The following is a 17,736-nucleotide window of genomic DNA, read 5'->3' on the forward strand; positions in this document are numbered from 1 at the left end:
GAAGGATTTTGAATCCCGGGTAAGACTCATACCAGTCACACCAATCACACCGTACAACTCGTGATATTATACCCAGTTAACAGTATGAAACAACTGAGCCTCTCAACAGATGGCTTAACAATAACCCGATTTAGTTAACAATAACTATGTACAAGTATTGCAGATAAACCGCACTTGGGATGGGCGCCCAGCATCCACTACGGACTACGAGAAATAGAATTACCGGTGAGTAAATTCTTATTTTCTCTGACGTCCTAGTGGATGCTGGGAACTCCGTAAGGACCATGGGGATTATACCAAAGCTCCCAAACGGGCGGGAGAGTGCGGATGACTCTGCAGCACCGAATGAGAGAACTCCAGGTCCTCCTCAGCCAGGGTATCAAATTTATAGAATTTTGCAAATGTGTTTGCCCCTGACCAAGTAGCAGCTCTGCAAAGTTGTAAAGCCGAGACCCCTCGGGCAGCCGCCCAAGATGAGCCCACCTTCCTTGTGGAATGAGCATTGACAGATTTTGGCTGTGGCAGGCCTGCCACAGAATGCGCAAGTTGAATTGTACTGGAAATCCAACGAGCAATAGTCTGCTTAGAAGCAGGAGCACCCAACTTGTTGGGTGCATATAGGATAAACAGCGAGTCAGATTTTCTGACTCTAGCCGTCCTGGAAACATATATTTTCAGGGCCCTGACCAAGTCTAACAACTTGGAGTCCTCCAACTCTCTAGTAGCCGCAGGCACCACAATCGGCTGGTTCAGGTGAAACGCTGACACCACCTTAGGAAGAAACTGGGGACGAGTCCTCAATTCTGCCCTATCCATATGGAAAATCAGATAAGGGCTTTTACAAGACAAAGCCGCCAATTCTGATACACGCCTGGCCGAAGCCAAGGCCAATAACGTGACCACCTTCCACGTGAGATATTTCAGATCCACGGTTTTTAGTGGTTCAAACCAATGTGATTTTAAGAAGCTCAACACCACGTTGAGATCCCAAGGTGCCACCGGGGGGCACAAACGGGGGCTGAATATGCAGCACTCCCTTTACAAATGTCTGAACTTCAGGTACTGAAGCTAGTTCTTTTTGAAAGAAAATCGACAGAGCCGAGATCTGTACCTTAATGGAGCCCAGTTTTAGGCCCATATTCACTCCTGCTTGCAGGAAATGCAGAAATCGACCTAGTTGAAATTCCTCTGTTGGGGCCTTTTCGGCTTCACACCATGCAACATACTTCCGCCATATGCGGTGATAATGAGTTGCTGTAACCTCTTTCCTGGCTTTAATAAGCGTAGGAATGACTGCCTCCGGAATGCCCTTTTCCTTCAGGATCCGGCGTTCAACCGCCATGCCGTCAAACGCAGCCGCGGTAAGTCTTGGAACAGACAGGGCCCCTGCTGGAGCAGGTCTTGTCTTAGTGGTAGAGGCCACGGGTCCTCTGAGATCATCTCTTGAAGTTCCGGGTACCATGTTCTTCTTGGCCAATCCGGAACCACGAGAATTGTGTTTACCCTTCGCCTTCTTATTATTCTCAATACCTTTGGTATTAGAGGTAGAGGAGGGAACTCATAAACTGACCGGTACACCCACGGTGTCACTAGAGCGTCCACAGCTATCGCCTGAGGGTCTCTTGACCTGGCGCAATACCTCTCTAGTTTTTTGTTTAGGCGTGACGCCATCATGTCCACCTGTGGACGACCCCATTGATTTACAATCATTTGGAAGACTTCTGGATGAAGTCCCCACTCTCCCGGGTGGAGGTCATGCCTGCTGAGAAAGTCTGCTTCCCAGTTGTCCACTCCCGGGATGAACACTGCTGACAGTGCTAGTACATGATTCTCCGCCCATCGGAGAATTTTTGTGGCTTCTGCCATCGCCATCCTGCTTCTTGTGCCGCCCTGTCGATTCACATGGGCGACTGCCGTGATGTTGTCTGACTGGATCAGCACCGGCTGGTGTAGGAGCAGGGATTTTGCTTGACTTAGGGCATTGTAAACGGCCCTTAGTTCCAGAATATTTATGTGAAGGGCAGTCTCCTGACTTGACCATAGTCCTTGGAAGTTTCTTCCCTTTGTGACTGCTTCCCAGCCTCGTAGGCTGGCATCCGTGGTCACCAGGACCCAGTCCTGTATGCCGAATCTGCGGCCCTCCAAAAGATGAGCACTCTGCCGCCACCACAGAAGAGACACCCTGGTTCTTGGGGACAGGGTTATCAAGCGATGCATCTGAAGATGCGATCCGGACCACTTGTCCAACAGGTCCTACTGAAAAATCCTGGCATGGAACCTGCCGAATGGAATTGCTTCGTAAGAAGCTACCATCTTTCCCAGGACCCGCGTGCAGTGATGCACCGATACCTGTTTTGGTTTTAGGAGGTCTCTGACTAGAGAAGACAACTCCCTGGCTTTCTCCTCCGGGAGAAACACTTTTTTCTGGACTGTGTCCAGAATCATTCCCAGGAACATTAGACGTGTCGCGGGGACCAGCTGTGACTTTGGGATATTCAGAATCCAGCCGTGCTGGCACAGCACTTCCTGAGATAGTGCTACTCCCACTAACAACTGTTCCTTGGATCGTGCCTTTATTAGGAGATCGTCCAAGTATGGGATAATTAAAACTCCTTTTTTTCGAAGGAGTATCATCATTTCTTCCATAACCTTGGTAAATACCCTCGGTGCCGTGGAGAGTCCAAACGGCAGCGTCTGGAATTGGTAATGGCAATCCTGTACCACAAATCTGAGGTACTCCTGGTGAGGATGGTAAATGGGGACATGCAGGTAAGCATCCTTGATGTCCAGGGAAACCATGTAATCCCCCTCGTCCAGGCTTGCAATAACCGCCCTGAGCGATTCCATCTTGAACTTGAATTTTTTTATGTACGTGTTCAAGGATTTCAAATTTAAAATGGGTCTCACCGAACCGTCCGGTTTCGGCACCACAAATAGTGTGGAATAGTAACCCCGGCCTTGTTGAAGTAGGGGTACCTTGATTATCACCTGCTGGGAATACAGCTTGTGAATCGCTGCTAGCACCGCCTCCCTGTCTGAGGGAGCAATCAGCAAGGCGGATTTTAGGAAACGGTGGGGTGGCGCCGCCTCGAATTCCAGCTTGTATCCCTGAGATACTATTTGAAGGATCCAGGGATCCACCTGTGAGCGAGCCCACTGATCGCTGAAATTCATGAGGCGGCCCCCCACAGTACCTGGCTCCGCCTGTGGAGCCCCACCGTCATGCGGCGGACTTGGAAGAGGAAGCGGGGGAGGACTTTTGTTCCTGGGAACCTGCTGTTTGCTGCAGCCTTTTTCCCCTACCTCTGCCTCTAGACAGAAAAGACCCTCCTTTTCCTCGCTTGTTTTTCTGTGTCCGAAAGGACTGAAACTGATAAAATGGCGCCTTCTTGAGCTGTGAGGGGACATGGGGTAAAAATGCTGATTTCCCAGACGTTGCTGTGGAAACTAGGTCGGAGAGACCATCCCCAAATAATTCCTCCCCCTTATAAGGCAAAACTTCCATATGCCTTTTGGAATCTACATCTCCAGTCCACTGGCGAGTCCATAAACATCTCCTAGCAGAGATGGACAATGCACTTACTTTAGATGCCAGCCGGCAGATTTCCCTCTGTGCATCTCTCATATATAAGACTGAGTCTTTGATATGGTAAATTGTTAGCAGAATCGTGTCTCTGTCTAGTGTGTCAATATTTTCTGACAGTTTATCTGACCACGCAGCGGCAGCACTGCACATCCATGCTGACACAATAGTCTAAGTATAATGCCTGAGTGTGTATATACAGACTTCAGGATCGCCTCCTGCTTTCGATCAGCAGGTTCCTTAAGGGCGGCCGTATCCTGGGAGGGTAGTGCCACCTTTTTAGACAAACGTGTGAGCGCTTTATCCACCCTAGGGGGTGTTTCCCAACGTAACCTATCCTCTGGCGGGAAAGGGAACGCCATTAGTAGCTTCTTAGGAATTACCAATTTCTCATCAGGGGAAGCCCACGCTTCTTCACACACTTCATTTAATTCATCTGACGGGGGAAAAACTACGGGTAGTTTTTTCTCCCCAAACATAATACCCTTCTTTGTGGTACCGGGATGTAAATCAGAAATATTTAACACCTCTTTCATTGCCTCAATCATGCAGTGAATGGCCTTAACGGGCATTAAATTTGACTCATCGTCGTCGATACTGGTGTCAGTATCCGTGTCGACATCTACTTGTGCCATCTGAGATAGCGGGCATTTCAGAGCCCCTGATGACTTTTGAGACAACTGGACAGGCACGAGCTGAAGACTCGGCTGTCCCACAGTCGGCATGTCGTCAAATTTTTTATGCAAGGAGTCTATACGTGCACTCATTTCCTGCCATAAAACCATCCAGGGGGTGACATCCCTGCTAAAGGCATCTGCTCCGCCTCCACATCATTATCCTCCTCAAACATGTCGACACAGCCGTACCGACACACTCCACACACACAGGGAATGCTCAAACAGAGGACAGGACCCACAAAGCCCTTTTGGGGGGACAGAATAAGAGTATACCAGCACACACCAGAGCGCTATATATATACAGGGACTAACTGAGTTATGTCCCTAATAGCTGCTTTTTAATACACTATAATGTATATACTGCCAAATTTGATGCCCCGCCCTCTCTTTTTCCCTCTTACTGTGCTGTAGATTGCAGGGAAGAGCCAGGGAGCTTCCTTCCAGCGGAGCTGTGAGGGAAAAATGGCGCCAGTGTGCTGAGGAGATAGGCTCCGCCCCTTTTTCGCGGCCTATTCTCCCGCTTTTTATGGAATTCTGGCAGGGGTAGTTACCTCATATATAGCCCCAGGGGCTATATATTGAGGTATTTTAGCCAGCCAAGGTGTTTATATTGCTGCCTCAGGGCGCCCCCCCCCCAGCGCCCTGCACCCTCAGTGACCGCAGTGTGAAGTGTGAGAGGAGTAATGGCGCACAGCTGCAGTGCTGTGCGCTACCTTGGTGAAGACTGAGTCTTCATGCCGCCGATTTTTCGGACCATCTTCTTGCTTCTGGCTCTGTAAGGGGGACGGCGGCGCGGCTCCGGGACCGAACATCAAGGCTGGGCCTGCGGTCGGTCCCTCTGGAGCTAATGGTGTCCAGTAGCCTAAGAAGCCCAATCCGGCTGCAAGCAGGCGAGTTCGCTTCTTCTCCCCTTAGTCCCTCGCTGCTGTGAGCCTGTTGCCAGCAGGTCTCACTGAAAATAACAAAATCTAAGACTATTACTTTCTAAGAGGAGAGCCCCTAGTGTGCATCCAACCTTGGCCGGGCACGAAATCTAACTGAGGCTTGGAGGAGGGTCATAGTGGGAGGAGCCAGTGCACACCAGGTAGTCTAAGATCTTTCTAGAGTGCCCAGCCTCCTTCGGAGCCCGCTATTCCCCATGGTCCTTACGGAGTTCCCAGCATCCACTAGGACGTCAGAGAAATGGTAGACGAAGAGAAGAAAAAAAGTGACGGATTTGAAGATATTGGTAAAACAGAGAGTTGGGAAGATTATGTGTTTTGTAAATCAGAAAATGATCTAATGGCGTGTGTCCCTGTGAAGTGGTGAATTCTGGTGATGCCTGCAGAAAGCCAAGGACGGGCCATTTGGTGGGAGAGCCCCGGGGGAAATGCTGAGTTATACCAGATGGGGGTCAAAGGGGAGGGATGGGTGGATAGTTTTACTTTTTTGTTCAAATTCTGCCAATGGCTAAGTGTCAAATCTATTGTGGGTGAAGGGTGGTGAGGTGGTGGGCGTTGCTTGCTTGAAAGCCAAGGTAAATATGAGACCGACGGGATTCCCAGGAGATCACTTTCCAAATCAACCCACCGTTTAGTGTGTTGTGGAGCATGCCAGGTGATCATTTGGCTCAACCTAGTTGCATCGTAATATCGCCGGAGGATGGGGAGTCTTAGACCGCCATTCCGAGAATGTTTAGCTAGAATATCTCACCGTATTCTGGGTTTTTTATGATTCCAAATAAATTTACATAGTGAAGATTGGAGGGTAGCAAGAGTCTGGTGAGGGATCGAGATTGGAATCCATGGTGTACCTGTTGAAAACATGGGACCCCTTTCCCCAAATGCCAGGAACCCCCTCTGACTTATGTCTAAGAAGGTTCCATCAGCCAATCAGGGAGCGCCACGTTGTGGCACCCTCCTGATTGGCTGTGTGCTCCTGTAGTGTATGACAGGCAGCACCCGGCAGTGTTACAATGTAGCGCCTATGCGCTCCATTGTAACCAATGGTGGGAACTTTGCGGTCAGCGGTGAGGTTACTCTCGGTCAACCGCTGACCACAAAGTTCCCTTTCAGTGCGAGGTCGGGTGTTCGGTTTGTTATTTTGCCAAGTACCAGGATTACAAATGGATTAAACAAGGAGCCCTCTACACTGGATTATGTGAGTATAATTTTTTCAACAGGTACACCATGGATTCTACATGGAGAAGAGGACCGACCTGCGTGGGTACATAGGTAAGTATGTGTATCTGGTGGTGTGGATGTATGTATTAAAGTTCTACTGTCAAGGTGTGTGTCTTATGTCTTTATTGGGGTATTTTTTTAGTAGTAGTACTACAGGTACCAGCGGGCCCGGTTTTCCGTCGCATGCTGGTACTTGTGGTTCTCCAAGTACCAGCTTGCGGGGAGGCTTGCTGGGCCTTGTAGTACTGCTACTAAAAACAATATTCAACACATTTAACAAAGGCTATCAGCCCCCCATCCGCAGCTCTTGGATGGGGGGGGGGGCAGCCTCGGGCTTCACCCCTGGCCCTTGGGTGGCTGGAGGGGGGGGACACCTTGATTGAAAGGGTTCCCACTCCTCCAGGGTACCCCGGCCAGGGGTGACTAGTTGGGCATTTAATTCCACGGCCGCAGGTGAAAAGGTAAAAGTGACCCCCGCTGTGGCATTATCTGTCCAGCTAGTGGACCCCTACGCTTTTTGTCCCCCGTATTTTTGGAACCAGGACCAGGCGCAGAGCCCGGTGCTGGTTGATTAAATATGGGGGAACCCCTGTCACTTTTCCCCCCATATTTTTTCAACCAGGACCGGCTCAAAGAGCCCGAGGCTGGTTTGGCTTAGGAGGGGGGACCCCACGCATTTTTTTTCCAGAAAATTAACACTTTCCCACCCCTTCCCACTGATAAACATGCACGGATCTCATGGATCCGTGCATGCCTATCCAATCACGGTAAAAAAAGCAGGTCTGTTTTATTTTAGCACTTTATTGCGATTTGTATTTTTTCACGGCAGTGTTTGGTTATTTTGTGATTTGCACTTTTTAGTAAATTACAGAGTTCTACCAATTTGCAGGTGTATTTGACCAATGGTGTATTCATTCGTATTTTTAAAATTGGACTTCCAAAAAAATACGAATGCCCTCATCACTGCCGAGATTTTTGCTTAGTAAATTCCCGAGATGACACTTTGAAGAAAAAACGGCATCTCGGTCAAAATCGGGACCTTAGTAAATATACCCCCATGTCTTCCTGAAGGGTGTCATGTGCTGAAATCAGATCTTTGTGAGATGCAACAATTTCTTTCATCTTAGTCTGTACGAGTGCCAATCTCACTGATACTGGACCTCAAAGCTTGAATATTAGAGTTAAATTCTGAGATTATTTCAGTCCTTTAATGTAGATAACATAGAATGTATAGAGCATAGAGTAAGATGACCATCTAGAGTGTCCTAAGACGTCTTCAGCCATTACAGCTGGGCTGTGCATCTGACAAGAAGAAGCAGATATTATTGTAGCGGTCTCATAAGGACCACCTGAATTCATGGTACCAAAGAGATGGACAGGTGGGGCCGATTTGGTACCTTTTAACCTTTTTTGGAGGCATGATAAGCCGGCTACAAAGAGACTGACCTCTCAGAGATAGGAAAATACAAACAATCTGTAAATAAAAGGAGCAGTAGTACGCTGTCAGGAGGTTACATCAAGATGACTCCGTTCAAAATGACATTCTTAGTCGGGGTGACAGGGGTATCTGAGCCAAAATTTCAAGTAAACATGATGTAATGCAACTCAAATAACACAGTAATGACCGAGAAATTCCACTAGAGGTCAGCGTGACCACAGACGTGAAGTACTCAGCACAGAGAGACACAAATGGCAAAATATATTCAGTGAATAAATCCACAAAATAATATACTGTGAGGTTGTAATCAGAGTGTAATGAGCTGTACTCAGACGATACTTGATACTGGGCTCTGCATGTAGACTGAGAGGAAGTAGATTATAGTGATACCATATAAATAGAAGGTAGTTTCACCTCCAGGCAAATGCTGCAATTTAGTGTAGTGACCCCGGTCCAGCCGTCAGGACACTTATTTATATTAAACCTTATTGAAGGCAGAAGGCAAAGCATGCGATGGCCGGGAACCAGGATCCAAAATGGCAGCCACCTCACCTCCCAATACCACCGCCGGGCTCCGGTGACTGTGGGCAGCCCCTTCTGTCCTCAGTAGTAGCGGGAGCTGCGCACTTGTGTTATCTGGAGAGCAAGTACTCCCGCCTGAGCCAAAAGTGCCTTCAAGTCAGGTGTCTGGAGCGTGCAGGAAAGACTGGGCGCACATAGCCCCAGAATACATCCCGTGGCTTCATAGGCGTCACTAGGCTGCGGCAGTAAACTGGGCTCGGAGCGAGCGGCTGTAGGGCAGTAGGAGTGGGGGACTTAATAGATTGGGTCTTGGTCCCAGCAGCGGCTGAGAGCTATCAGGTAGGGTAGATAAGAAGCCACTTAGTGAGGAGAGCTCCAGAAAACACATCTGGATGGACCATGCTCCTCTTATTTATTATTTTATATACTAACAGGGGTGGTACATCCTTGCAAAGGCAGATCCAATCTCTATCTCAGTAGTGGGGAACCTTTTTTCTACCCAGGGCCATTTGGATATTTATAAAATCCTTCAGGGGCCATACAAAAATTATCAACTTAAAAATGAGCCTGCCCCCAGTAGATATGCCCCCAGTCAGTAGTTATGCCCCCAGTAGATATACCCCCAGTCGTTATGCCCCAGTAGATATGCCCCCAGTAAGTATTCCCCATCACTTGTTATGTCCCATTAGATATGCCACCAGTCAGTAGTTATGCCCCATTAGATATGCCACCAGTCAGTAGTTATGCCCCATTAGATATGCCACCAGTCAGTTGTTATTCCCCATTAGATATGCCCCCTAGTAGCGACGCTTACGCACACACATTAAAAGAAAAAACCCAATACTCACCAGCCCCGCTCCTGCTTCGGGACCGTTGCCATCCACCTGGCCGCTTGCTCCTCAGAACTATGGGAGAGAAGTCATGACATCTCTTCCATAACACCGCACAGCAGCACACGCACACTGCCAGAGCCGGAAGCCGGAGCTCAGGAGTGAGTTCCTACCTCCGGCTGCTACTGAGGGTAAGAAGCCAGGCACCCACTAGTAACAAAATCTCAGCGGGCGCCCGGCTAGGTGAGCCTGGCCTGGCCGGATCAAGTGGCTCTGTGGGCCTTATACGTCCCTCGGGCCTGAGGTTCCCCACCCCTGCTCTATCTCATCAGACTCTGCTGTCTTCCCTGCACTTTCACTCAGATGTTCACTGCTGCCAGTAGCACACGTATGAGAAGCAGAAGTATGGCGGCAGCTGTATAGATTCTGATATGTACTTCTCTATATCATACTTACCGTACACACATCATCCTTATTACTATTGAGAATATAGAGGTAAGACACTGATGATGGGGTTGTAAAAATAGGATTTTAATTACCTACCGAAAATCCTTTTCTCGTAGTCTGTAGAGGATGCTGGGGTCCATTTAGTACCATGGGGTATAGATGGGTCCTTTGGGAGCCACTGGCACTTTAAGAGTTTAATAGTGTGGACTAGTTTCCCTCTATGCCTCTCCTTCCAGACTCATTCTAGAAACTTTGCCTGAGGAGACGGACATACTTTGAGAGAAGGAAATACACAGATAGTGGTGAGATTCACACCAGCTCACACATAACAAAAAGGAAAGCCAAACTAACCAACTTGGAACAATTCAGCAACGGCTAAACCAACAATACTGAACCAAGTAACAATGCAGTAATACGAAGCACAGGGTGGACACCCAGCATCCTCTACGGACTATGAGAAAAGGATTTACCGGTAGGTAATTAAAATCCTATTTTCTCTTGCGTCCTAGAGGATGCTGGTGTCCATTTAGTACCATGGGGATGTACCAAAGCTCCCAGTACAGGAGGGAAAGTGCTGAGGTTCCTGCCGAACCGATTGACCAAACTTGAGGTGCTCATAGGCCAAAGTATAGAACTTGTAAAACTTAGCAAACATGTTCGACCCTGACCAAGTAGCTGCTCGGCAAAGCTGAATAGCCGAGACACCCTGGGAAGCTGCCCAGGAAGAACCCACTTTACGGGTAGAGTGGGCCTTTAACAGATTTTGGAACTGGCAATCCTGCCGTGGAATAAGCATGCTGGATAGTAAGCCTGATCCAGCGTGAAATTGTCTGCTTAGAAGCAGGACACCAATCTTGTTGGGATCATAAAGTACAAATAGTGCGTCCGACTTCCTGTGACGAGTAGTTCTCTTCACATAAATTTTCAAAACCTGCACGACATCCAAGGACTTTGAGGTAATTGAGGTGTCAGTAGCCACTGGCACCACAATAGGTTGCTTGATATGAAAAGCCGACACAACCTTAGGGAGAAATTGCTGACACGTTCTGAGCTCAGCTCTATCCTCATGGAAAATCAAGTAGCGGCTCTTGTGCGACAATGCCCCCAAATTCTGACAAACATCTGGCAGCAAAACCAAGGCCAACAACGTGACCGCCTTCCAAGTAAGAAACTTTACGTCCACCTCCTGTAAATGTTCGAACCAATCCGATTGCAGGAACTGCATCACCACATTAAGATCCCAAGGTGCCATAGGAGGCACAAAGGGTGTTTGGATGTGCAGAACTCCTTTCAAGAAAGTCTGAACCCCAGGGATAGCAGCCAATTGTTTCTGGAAGGAAATAGACAATGCCGAAATCTGGATCTTGATGGAGCCCAAGCGTAGGCCAACATCCACACCTGCTTGCAGAAAAAGGAGAAAATATGCCAGTTGAAACTCCACCGTAGGAAACTTCTTGGATTCACACCAAGACACATACTTTTTCCAAATCCGATGGTAATGCTTAGACGTTACTCCCCAACCTCTGAGGCTTGCATCCATGGTTAGAAGAATTCAACTCTGAATCCCGAACCTGCGGCCCTTGAGCAGGTGAGAAGTTTGCAGCCACCAGAGGAGTGAAATTCTTGCTTTCGGCGACAGGCATATCCGTTGGTGCATGTGAAGATGCAATCCCGACCACTTGTCCAGGAGATCCAGCTGGAAGAACCGTGCATTGAATCTTCCATATTGTAGGAGGCTACCATCTTCCACAGAAGGCGAATGCACTGATGAACCAATACCCGGGGAGGTTTCAAGACATCCTGGACCATTGATTTGATCTCCAACGCTTTCTCCACCGGTAGAAACACCCTCTGCACTTCCGTGTCGAGTATCATCCCCAGGAAGGGCAGTCTCCTTGTCTGTTCCAAATGTGACTTTGGAAGGTTCAGGATCCACCCATGATCCCAGAGAAGTTGAGTTGAGAGCGCAGTACTCTGCACCAGCTTCTCCTTGGAAGATCAGCAGATCATCCAGATACGGAATTATGGCCCTCATTCCGAGTTGTTCGCTCGGAGTTTTTCATCGCATCGCAGTGAAAATTCTCTAAGTGCGCATGCGCAATGTTCGCACTGCGACTGCGCCAAGTAACTTTACTATGAAGATAGTATTTGTACTCACGGCTTTTTCATCGCTCCGACGTTCGCATTGTGATTGACAGGAAATGGGTGTTACTGGGCGGAAACACGGCGTTTTAAGGGCGTGTGACTCAAAACGCTACTGTTTCCGGAAAAAACGCAGGCGTGTCTGGAGAAACGGTGGGAGTGCTTGGCCGAACGCTGGGTGTGTTTATGACGTCAGCCGGGACCGAAAAGCACTGAACTGATCGCACAGGCAGAGTAAGTCTGGAGTTACTCAAAAACTGCTAACTCGTTTGTGATCGCAATAATGCGCATACTTCGGTCGCACATTTAAGAAGTTTAGATTCACTCCCAGTAGGCGGCGGCTTAGCGTGTGTAACTCTGCTATAATCGCCTTGCGAGCGAACAACTCGGAATGAGGGCCTATGTTCACTCCCTCTTTGCGAAGGATGAGCATCATCTCCGCAAGTCCCACAAAGCAGGGAGTCTGTTGCCAGCAGCCTTCCTGTAACCTAATTAACTCTAGAAATAAAAAAATAAGAAAACTCCTAGAAGCTCCCCTAGCAGTGACCGGCTCCTCTGGGCACATTTTCTAAACTGAGTCTGGTAGGAGGGGCATGGAGCCAGCCGACACTATTAAACTCTTAAAGTGCCAGTTGCTCCCAGAGGACCCGTCTATACCCCATGGTACTAAATTTATCCCCAGCATCCCCTAGGACGTAAAATAATAAAGTAGATTATAACCTAGCAGATGATGATGATTACAGTGTATCATATGATGTATGGCATGTAAAGTACCTTGTTCCACATCTACTCTGCTGTAGCAATATACCTTATATAAGGGTAACACTTGTACAGGCTTACCAGCGTATGAGCACACACATAAAGGAATGCTACCTTACCAATGCTTCCAGGAGTAACGTTAGGAGACATTTCTCTGATCCATCAGCTCATATGACTGATGTTATTGTTCATCTAGAATCTCCAATTCATACGATATGTTCCCCATCCATTATTTTATATTGGTGCTGACATAGGAGTTGGCGAGTGACTACATCTCCATTTATACTTCATGGTTAGTTACCAGTACAAGAGAGAGATATATCTAAGTCTTATTATAATATTACATTTGTTATTGAGAGTGTTTTCCGGAGGGTGGACACAATGATAGTCTGAGACACAATATTATAAAGCCTTCATTAAAAGTTATGTTTTATTATACACACACATTTACAATTAAGTGTCCCAGAGAGTCATCTATTATTTGCAAGATTAATATTGTTACAGAAAAGTCACATTTACATAATGTATTTTATTTCCAGCAGATGGACACACAAGCAGGAATATCTCAGAAGGACATCTAATGTTATCCCCGGATTGTGACATAAAAGAAAATGACAGTAGACAAGAATCTCCAGGAGATAACCCCATTACCCCAATTATACATCCAGGTCTATCAGCTGATCCCTCTGATCCTGGGAAATGTTCTTCTGATCACTCTGATATTGGTGTATCTGGTACAGTTCTGACAGTAGATATAGAGTTTCCCTGTTCTATAGGTGCCAGATGTTTTACACAGAACACAAAGCATATTTACCCACAGACAGGTAAGGCAAGTGAGAGGCCATTTCTATGTTCTGAGTGTGGGAAATGTTTTGTATACAAATCAGATCTTGTTGCACATCAGAGAAGTCACACAGGTGAGAAGCCATTTCCATGTTCTGAGTGTGGGAAGTGTTTTGCACACAAATCAGATCTTATTAAACATCAGAGATATCACACAGGTGAAAAGCCATTTCCATGTTCTGAGTGTGGGAAATGTTTTGCACACAAATCAGATCTTGTTATACATCAGCGAAGTCACACAGGTGAGGAGCCATTTCCATGTTCTGAGTGTGGGAAATGTTTTGCACGCAAATCAGATCTTGTTATACATCAGCGAAGTCACACAGGTGAGAAGCCATTTTCATGTTCTGAGTGTGGGAAATGTTTTGCACACAAATCACATCTTGTTAGACATAACAGAAGTCACACAGGTGAGAAGCCATTTTCTTGCTCTGAGTGTGGGAAATGTTTTATCCAGAAATCACATCTTGTTATACATCAAAGAAGTCACACAGGTGAGAATCCATTTCCATGTTCTGAGTGTGGGAAATGTTTTGCACAGAAATCAGATCTTATTAAACATAAGAGACGTCACACAGGTGAGAAGCCATTTTCTTGCTATGAGTGTGGGAAATGTTTTACCTGGAAATCACAACTTGTTACACATCAGCAAAGTCACAGGTGAGAAACCATTTCCATGTTCTGATTGTGGGAAATGTTTTGCACACAAATCAGATCTTATTAAGCATGAGAGAAGTCACACAGGTGAGAGGCCATTTTCTTGCTCAGAGTGTGGGAAATGTTTTACATGGAAATTAGATCTTGTTATACAGTTGTGCTCATAAGTTTACATACCCTAGCAGAATTTGTGATTTTCTGGCCATTTGTCAGCGAATATGAATAGCTCACAAACTTTTCTTTCACTCATGTGGTTGGGTAAAGCCATTTATTGTCAAACAACTGTGTTTACGCTTTTTAAATCATAATGACAACAGAAACTACCCAAATGACCCCGATCAAAAGTTTATCTACATCTCTGACTTTATCTCCCTTTACACTTCCACCCGTCCTCTTCGTTCTTCTAATGCACGCCAACTCTCCTGCCTACGGATTACTTCCTCCCACTCCTACCTCCAAGATTTTTCACGTGCTGCACCATTTCTCTGGGATTCCCTACCTCTCCCCCTCACACTCTCCACCTCTCTACAAAACTTTAAACAGGCTCTCAAGATCCACTTCACCAAACCCAGCCAAATCTCATCCTCACCCTATGTTTCACGCTCTCTATGTACCCCATCTGTGTCACCCCTGTCTGTCTACCCCTCCCCTTTAGAATGTAAGCTCGAATGTAAGCTCTCACGAGCAGGGCCCTCTTCCCTCATGTGCTTATTCTTTCTTTAAGAATCTTCAACTGCATCAAATCCAGTAGTCTGCTGATGTAACTATGTTTATTTACCCTGTATTTGTCCTATACTGTCATCAACTGTAAATTGCTGTTTACCTGTTTGATTATTTGTTTATGTACTCTGTAATTAGGTGCTGTGGAACCCTTGTGGCGCCATATAAATAAAGGATAATAATAATAATAATAATAATGTCACACAGGTGAGAAGCCATTTTCTTGCTCAGAGTGTGGGAAATGTTTTACATGAAAATTAGATCTTTTTACACATCAGAGAAGTCACACATGTGAGAAACCATTTCCATGTTCTGAGTTTGGGAAATGTTTTGCACACAAATCAGATCTTATTAAACATGAGAGGTCACACAGGTGAGAGGCCATTTTCTTGTTCTGAGTGTGTAAAATGTTTTACACAGAAATCACAACTTATTATATATCAGCAAAGTCATTTCCATACTCTGAGAAATAAATCAGCACACTAGACATCATTTAGGTGGGAAACCATTTTAATCTTCTGGAGTATCCTTATTGCCATGCATTGTTCTTCAACGTTCTTCTATCTCCTATGCTTTTTGCAATATACATGTTACTGCAGGGTGAAATAATCAGATGTCATGCCCTCATCTACCACTGCTATGCAGATGACCTGTCTTTTGTTTCGGGTACTGAGAACCCAGTACCAATCCTACATGGTTGTCTAGCTGAGCTCCAGGTGTGGGTGATGCCATTTAGCTGTGACTCAGTCCTGGTGAAACAGGTCTATATGGTAGAAGCTCACCAACAAAGGGCAGGGCTACAGCTCAGCTTTGCAAACCAACCAGACTTGCGCTTGGTGGTTCAGAGATACAGAATGCAGATCCTGTGCGGAATATTGGTGTCCTGGATGGTAGAGTGACACTTAGACTCAGGTATCAGCCACAATCAGACCCTCATCTGAGGAACATAGCCAGACTCCAGTACTTATTTCCCTCAGAAGATCTACCTACAGTCATACATGCACTTGTATCATCACACATAGACTACTGCAATGTCCTCTACCTGGGTCTCCCACCAAAAGAATTGCACCGGTTGTAGCTTGTACAGAATGCAGCAGTCAGTCTGTTACCTAACCAGCCCGTTCCTGCCATATAACACCCATTCTCTGCTCCCTTCACCGGCTGCCTGTAAGATGGTGACTCTATTACATAATCTTACTGACTCTCTCAGCCTTACATGACCAGGGTCACAGGTACCAGAAGCAGCTTCTGCCTCCTTACTGCCCAGCTTGCTTACTTCTACTTGCAGATGAAGGACTGTTACCCGCAGTACCAAGAATCCCCAAGCAGTTCTGAGGTGTCAGGGGAGGATACAGGGTGGGTGGCAGTAGTGCTGTTGCGGGGGCTGTGGGAGGCACTGTCTGTGGGTAATATTGTCCCCATGCAGTGCTGAGGTAAAACAGGGGGGACACATGGTGGCGAGCAAGAGGGGAGACAGGGTGGTGGTAGTAGTGGGGGGAGACAGGGCAGTGGCAGTAGTGGGGGAGACAGGGCGGATGGTCACAGTGCAGTACCGGGGGCTGCTGGAGGCAGTAAAGAGGTGTATGGGTCCCGCACAGAACCAGTTGATAATTAGACTTAATGATGATAATGCTTCCTTATTTCTAATGAATCCCTTGTATGTGTTACTGTTATTTGCTCTGTCAGCCTTTATGTGTGTTCTGTGTAATAATCCTGAAAGTAGTGCTGCTACCGATCTCATATCATTTGTAGTAACTTGGAAAAGATGAGATATGAGGTGCACTCTGGAAGATTATAGGGGGTTAATCAGAGATGAACGCAGATGTGACATCACGCAGCCATCCGGAAAATGGTCCTGGCCCGCCAGCATTCGACCCTCAGGTATGCGGCCGCAATGTGCGTGTCCGCACGGCCACTGCACATGTGCATTTTGCCAACACCAGCAAACGGCTGTAGGCCGCTAATGCGGCTGGGTCTGAATGACCCCCATAGGGTTTTGGCTCTCCTGATATGTATCTGTTTTACTTACCTGCAATACTATAATGTAACTGGAATTGTTTCTGTGCTTTAAAGGATATTTTGTCCATGTTGTGCAGAGTAAAGTATTTTTTAAGTTTAAAATATAGAGAAAAATCTGTGTATTAAAGATATGAAATAAAGTTTAAAAACAAAAGATTTCCGTTGAGTCTTTTTATGTGTCTGTGTATCATCTTATTATCAGATAATTGTCGCTATGGTGACAGAAACAATTTCCTGTTAATGTGTCACTGGTAGTGTTACTTTTGTGTCCACATAATATCAGTGTTGCTGTGTATATATATCCCGTCTGCTGTATAAAGGTGGGTACACACACTGCCATTGTGACTGTGCGATTTCCCTTGAACTGTCCGGAGCCCAGAACCACCAATAGTGACTGTATGTACTTGTGATTTTGGCTATGTCCAATTGTGACAGCTCATGTGAATAGTGGATGACATTATGGGAGTGGGGACTCTTTCTGTATGTGTTTCGAGTCTGAGGTGACTCTTTCAAGGCATGCCTTGAAAAGGCACAAAAGACTCGAAACGCGTTGCCCAAAGAAGGTCTTTACACAGGTGAGGTGGATTTGTGTCTCCCATGTAAGGTAAGACCTATTTTATTTCTATATATTTGGGATTTGGAGCTTCGTTACCGGACCTCAGCTCAACAAAATCATATATTCTTCCTTGCTGGGATCTCGCACAGCCCCCATCCCCACTAAGGCTTGTATGTTTATTTTTTCAACCATTTTAAACCATTTGTGAAATAAATTGTACCTTTATTGCATCACCGTACAAGTCTATTTGACGCAGAGATCTTTATATGTGGAGTTATGCTGTATTCATTGTGAGTAATGGTACGCTTGAGACGTATCTTATGAAAACGATACCTTGATGTGTGTTATACTGTTCCTCACTATGTAAGTGAGGTATGCTGT

The 17,736-nt window shown here is 46.5% G+C and overlaps 1 protein-coding gene across 1 annotated transcript in view; it reads left to right on the plus strand.

Moving 5' to 3' along the window:
- The window catches only part of LOC134984874 (oocyte zinc finger protein XlCOF7.1-like), a 53,224-nt gene extending 38,247 nt beyond the window's left edge, over window positions 1–14,977 (plus strand). The window contains exon 6 of the mRNA XM_063950353.1: window positions 13,103–14,977. Within this exon, the coding sequence (XP_063806423.1) occupies window positions 13,103–14,067 (965 nt within the window). The 3' untranslated portion in view covers window positions 14,068–14,977. The remainder of the gene's footprint in view (window positions 1–13,102) is intronic.
- The last annotated feature ends 2,759 nt before the right edge of the window (window positions 14,978–17,736 follow it).

This window comes from Pseudophryne corroboree (genome assembly GCF_028390025.1).
Source record: "Pseudophryne corroboree isolate aPseCor3 chromosome 3 unlocalized genomic scaffold, aPseCor3.hap2 SUPER_3_unloc_9, whole genome shotgun sequence".
In the NCBI taxonomy this organism is placed as follows: Eukaryota; Metazoa; Chordata; class Amphibia; order Anura; family Myobatrachidae; genus Pseudophryne; species Pseudophryne corroboree.